Source organism: Rhagoletis pomonella, unplaced genomic scaffold (assembly GCF_013731165.1).
Source record: "Rhagoletis pomonella isolate Grant_MI unplaced genomic scaffold, Rhpom_1.0 Rhpom_scaffold_00502, whole genome shotgun sequence".
In the NCBI taxonomy this organism is placed as follows: domain Eukaryota; kingdom Metazoa; phylum Arthropoda; class Insecta; order Diptera; family Tephritidae; genus Rhagoletis; species Rhagoletis pomonella.
The window spans coordinates 4,278-10,145 of NW_023459056.1; the positions used below are offsets into that span (position 1 = coordinate 4,278).

At 35.1% G+C, this 5,868-nt stretch overlaps 1 protein-coding gene across 1 annotated transcript; it reads left to right on the top strand.

Annotated features, from left to right (window-relative positions):
- The first annotated feature begins 312 nt into the window (after positions 1 to 312).
- Positions 313 to 975, top strand: LOC118751035. Its single transcript, XM_036485797.1, has one exon. It carries the CDS (start codon positions 313 to 315, stop codon positions 973 to 975), a length of 663 nt encoding a protein of 220 aa, XP_036341690.1.
- Positions 976 to 5,868: the final 4,893 nt, after the last annotated feature.

Below are 5,868 nucleotides of genomic sequence, written 5' to 3' on the forward strand. Positions count from 1 at the left end.
AAAAATTGCATTGACTGCCAGCACTACAAGGCCACTAACTTAAAGCCAATGGGGTTATATCAAACGGTATCGAGCAAACAGCGTTTTGAAGCAATTGCTATCGATTTGTTTGGACCATTACCTCCCGACGCAAATGGGCTACAATGGATCTTCATCGCTGAAGACATCGCCAGCCGCTGGGTGGAGCTTTTTGCATTAACCGAAGCTACCGCCGAAAACTGTGCAAAACTGCTAATCGACGAAGTAATTCTGCGCTATGGAGTCCCGAGGAAGGTCATCAGCGACAACGGAGTCCAATTTGTGTCCTCAGTGATGCAGAAGGTTTGCTTTTGTCTCAACATAGACCAAGTGTTTACGCCTGTTTACCATCCACAAGCAAACCCCGTTGAAAAGAAGAACCGTGATCTAAAGACACAGTTGGTGATATTGGTTGGAAAGCAGCATCGAGACTGGGCAGAGGAGTTGCCAGCCATACGCTTCGCCATGAACACCACTCCCTGCCAAAGCACTGGTTACACTGCAGCTTATCTAACTTTTGGCCGCGAGCTGAGAACTATTGATGACATTCAGCACGACTTGAGAGCTGTTATTCACTCCGAAAACTTTATTGCGGAAATCACGCCATACTTGAGCACTCTTGCTGAGGTGTTCGCATCTGCTCGTGAATTTGAACTAAGACAGCAAGATGCCAACAAAGCCCTCACCAATCCACGAAGACGTAACCAAGAAAACTTAGAAATTGGTTCCAAGGTTCTAGTCACTACTCACGTTTTGAGCAACGCTTCCAAAGGTGTGACGTCCAAATTCATTCCTAGAAGAGATGGGCCTTATGTCATCATCGCGAAACAAGGAACTACTGCTTATGTAATCGCGCATGAAGATAACCTCCAACAACCTTTAGGCACCTACCATGCCTCGTTAACTCCATATCCAAGTGCTACCAATGCTTCCGAAGAGCCAGTTAACAGGATCTGACGCCGAGGACGTCCCGAAAAGACTTAGAAGGATGCCTCATCGGGTCGAGTGTCAGCATCCTAGGGGGAGACTGAAACGATCTCATATTTTGTTTATTATAAGTTTTTCTAATCGTTCAAATCATATACTATTGTTTGTTTGGGCATCACTGTAAACACCTACTTATATTGTAATAGATCGTTTAACATAGGCTAGAAAATGCAACCTAACGGAGTTCTGTAAATACAATTAAACCTACTACTTGTTCAGTTCGTAGCAACACTTACAGTAGCTCTTGTTGCTCTGTAGAGTATATAAGTCGCGTTGCTGATCTTTAAATTTCAATCGGCTTCGAGCTTGCGCCAAGTAAGGTCACAGTATATACAGTAATAAACCTTTTCGCAGTTTTTCACCAATTGGTCCCCGAGGAGTACTTTTGGGTTGTGTGCACCGTTTTCGTTTTGCGCGCACGGCAACACTTACTGTGGGGAATTTCGCCTCATGATTAGAAAAAGGTCCTTTCGAGGATAAAATATATATAACTGTGTTATTTATGAACAAAATGTAGGTTAAGTAAAATATCAATTACCACGTTTATACGTAGCTATTTGCAAATACCTAACTCACTGTTTATTCGATGGCGAATTTTTTTTTATTTAATATTGCCTGATTATTGAAAAAGAAAATAAAGTTAAAAATGGTAACGGTTTGATTATAAAAAAGCAATATGATGACCATCTTAAAAGAAAATAAACCTAAGACTGGCGGCGTCTTGCGCTTATTTGCAAATAGTATCACTAATCAATACTTATTTGCGTGATTTAGTTATTTGCAAATAAAAAACTAACTCAGCGTTTAAACGGCAAAGTTTACCATTTTGGAAATTGTTATTTGCAAATAATACGTGCTTAAAAACGTAGTAAATGTTTAATTAAGAATATTATCAATATCACGTCGCACAGTGTATCATTTCCATATTCTAGAAAAGATTAATTACATTATTTTATGTCGCCAAATTTCAAAACAACGTCAAGAATGTTTTTAGAAATGCCTGATAAAGATGAAACAATAACAACTAAAAAATTTAAATCAAAGTGTATGGCGGGACGGGGTTTGATTTGGAAAATTACTGAGGGCAATAATATTTAAACTTGTATATTTAAAACTGAATCTCAATGTTTAATTTGTCGGTGTTATGTGATTTATGCAACAATTGCTAAAATATCATTTTGGTCTTATTTTTTTAGGTATGATCCTTTTAATGAATATGCATTTTTGGGAATTTAGTAAACTAGGACTGAGTATTTCAGTTAAAGTAAAACGATGTTGACTTAGACTTATTTTTAGCAAACTATTATTTTTATTAGACCCGAAAACTCGTTATCCGCCACTATTCGATAAAGTTTGTATCTCAGTTTATTTGCCACTCCTCTTAGACTTGAAACAACACAATTTTAGCTGCTGGAAAGTGCAGGTTTTGATGAAATTTTCTTTTTTCTGGCCTACTGGGAATTTCATTTTCTTCGAGTAATTCATTTGCATTTTATCTCGGTCGAGACAAATTCTTGTATTTTTGCTTTGAATAGAAGAAGCCTGATTCATTACATTTCCAATGGTATCCCATTTTTGTAAATAGAGCAAGAAATATTGAACTTATAACGGAATTATGTTGACCCAACTTAACTTTTTTGTCGATATTTTCCACGCCCATAATTAAAAAAAAAATATATTTATTTTTAAGTCCATTTCTGTCAGTTTGTCAGTCCTGTTATAGGGAAATTCTAAATATAAATTTTAGGTATTTTAGCGTTTGTAATTAGTTAAATATTTCAGTTTTTGCATTTTTTAAAATTGCAGTTATATAATAGGGTGGCGTGACAGTAACTATAAATTACCAATTTTTTGTAAAAAGCTTCGCCTATCTTATAACGTACCCTGTGCAAAATTTCATTAATCTATCTTCAATAGTTTTCGAATTACAGAATTAAAAGCAGCTAGATGGGTCAAATCTTACACTGTGCGTCGTATTTATATTAAAAAACGTGAAATTTGTGAATTTATCACGGAAAACTCTAAACTTCCGAATATATTGAAGTATTTATTCCAAAACAAAAAAAGGCTTGCTTAGTTATAGAGACTTCAATGCCTACAAGCGCATCCGCCCAGACAGCTCATTAAGCACACCCAAGTTTGAGCGGAACTCATCAAAAATACTTAACCTCAAAGTATATAATGCGTAGGTTCAGAAGGCGCGGAAGTTGAGCGCAACCCTTGCTAAAAAAATCAGTGATCATAATGCGCCTTCTGAACGGCTTGATACATTAGCTGTCAAATTCCAAACACACAACATGTTGTCTCAAATGATCATAAAAATTACAATCATCTAACACGCAACTGTTCAGTTGATCAGAAGTGCAAAACAACGAGTTCAGAAGGTGCAATCGCAACAGTTACTGAGCTGTTGCGCCTTCTGAACGTGCCCAATGTCACAAAAATGAATCATTCACAAATACAATAGCAATTGCTATAAATTGCTACCGTATAAATTCAAGACACGCATGTGGTTGGAGACTGCGTTGGTTATTGTGGTCATAAGTTCAGCCAACACATTCAATGGTCCCTTACTCGGAGCTGCTCCAATATGATGAGTAGATTTTAGTGAGCCGCACAAGCCACTGCCTCTAGTTAAAAACTGGATATCTTTTTAAAATAATAGGAAAAGTGTTTGTTTACAAAATTATCTGTGCCCTCTGCCTTAGTACGGTTGTTGCGCCCTTTCATACCACAGTAATTTTGTATGCAACTCTGAATCAGCAAAATTAATGCTCCTTCTCATTATTAACCCTGATCACATTTTACCCCCGAGGAGTACTCAAAAAGGTTTATTACTGTATATACTGTGGTAAGGTCTCTCGTCCGGTATTGCTTCGGACAGTGCCTTGCTTTGAACCAAACCCGAAGGTGATTTTCTGTACATGTGTATTGTTCGTGTCTTTTTTTATTCGAATAAACGAATTGCTGTTTAGCGTACCCGCGTGTATGTCTTATTTCTTATGAAGCGCAAGCAAGAGCGATACAAAAACTATTAAAGTCAGTAGGCATTGGAGTTCTACTGTGAATATCTTCTAAATGGTTAGAGTAATCGATTAACTACATCAGACCTTTTTTGTAGAGCATTTAATTCCCTATAGAAATAATTAAAACTCATTTGACAATAATTATTTTTTAGTAAGTTACAAAACTCAAAACAAAAAAATTTATTTTCCTTAAAATACTTCAATCTTTGACCTTGAATATCTTTTAAATGGTTAGATTAATGAAAAGAGTATATAAGACCATTTTTGTAGAGCGTTCAATTTCCTATAAATATTCCAACTGGTTTAACGAACGGGAACGGATTTTTAGGACCTAAAAACCTATAAAAAAGGCAAAATAAGGTAACGAAATATGCTGGAAAAGGCAAAATAAAATAGCGAAAAAGGCAGGAAGAGGCACTAGGTATTGCAAAAAAGGCAAAAAAAGGCAAAACAAAATAGTGAAAAAGGCAGGAAAAGGCAAAAAAATGGTATTGCCAAAAAAGCAAAATAAGGCCCTAAAAAAAACAGAAAATACGAAGAACAATCAAAAAATATATTTATTTTAGAAATTTTTATATTACAAGTAAGAAGAGAAAAACTATGAACTAGTTTCATTATATGAAAAATTTGTACTTTGACTCTTTGACTTTATCCTTTCGAGTTTCTAACTCATAAAACTATAATCTGTATAGTTGTAGTAACATTGAACCACAAGATGCATTTTGAAGTTTTCTGGCAGCATTTTCATTCGATTTTCGCGAAGAAAAGCCTTGAATGTACTAAATGAGCGCTCGACGTAAGTTGATACAAATGGAGCCCAATTTAAATATGGAACGTTTGAAACGTTCATATTATCAGGAATAAGGGCGTATAATTCCAACTTGTTAGGAAATGTCCAATTACATAGAAAAAAGTATCCTTTGGTGTTTGAAAGCCCACTTTGTTATTTTTTTTGTAGGTTAAATTTGAAGTTTTGAAACTTTGTTTTTTGAAGAGTACAAAAATCAAATAGACATTTTTAAAAAGTGGTCTGTTGTTCATCACAGTGGTGTACCAAGACGCTGGAAAAAATGTATTTGGCATAGAAAATGATGCTCTTTATAATGAAATAAAAACAATTGATTTATGATGAGGGACGTAGATAGAGTAATGTGTCAAAATTAGGCGTTTTTTCGTCCACAATTATCAACAAAGTCGAACTTTTTTGGACAACCTAAACATTGTATTGTCATGTATTTTTCTTAAATTTTTTTTGTGAAGCTCTTCATGATATCTTCTTTTAGATACTACTTAAGCCAGACCTTGCACGACCTTGCAACAATGTTAAACTCCACAATATATCGAGCAGAGTCTGTAATGAAATACGAAAAAAGGGTAATACCTACCCAAGATTTGCTTCTAAAGGGATCAAATGTACCACATACCCCCATTATTTTTCCATCCCCAACAATATTTTCCTGGGAACATATCCCTATATCCTCTCCTTTGGAAGGCCCCATACAAAAATTAAATTTTTTTATATAGCTGGCCAATCTCATATTATATGTAAAGAATGTTTTCCAACCGGATTCATAGTTTAGGAGCTAACCATTGATACATATATAGAAAATTTTGCATAATAAAAAAAATAATAATAAAAGAAATACTTTCGGTAAAAATATCAACATTAAAGAACTTGTTAACTTCCGCATACTTGGACGCCAAAGCATGATATTCTATAAATACAATAAGACCCTGCTCATCTAAATTGGATAACAAATATAGAAGTTATTAGCACTTAAGTGGAGAGACATAATTTTTTTTGTGTATAAGTTGGCTTTGTATAAATTCTGTTATG

Bases quoted from the DNA above. Each gene is read 5' to 3' on its own strand.
- LOC118751035 (XM_036485797.1), top strand. From the start codon at position 313: ATGCAGAAGGTTTGCTTTTGTCTCAACATAGACCAAGTGTTTACGCCT.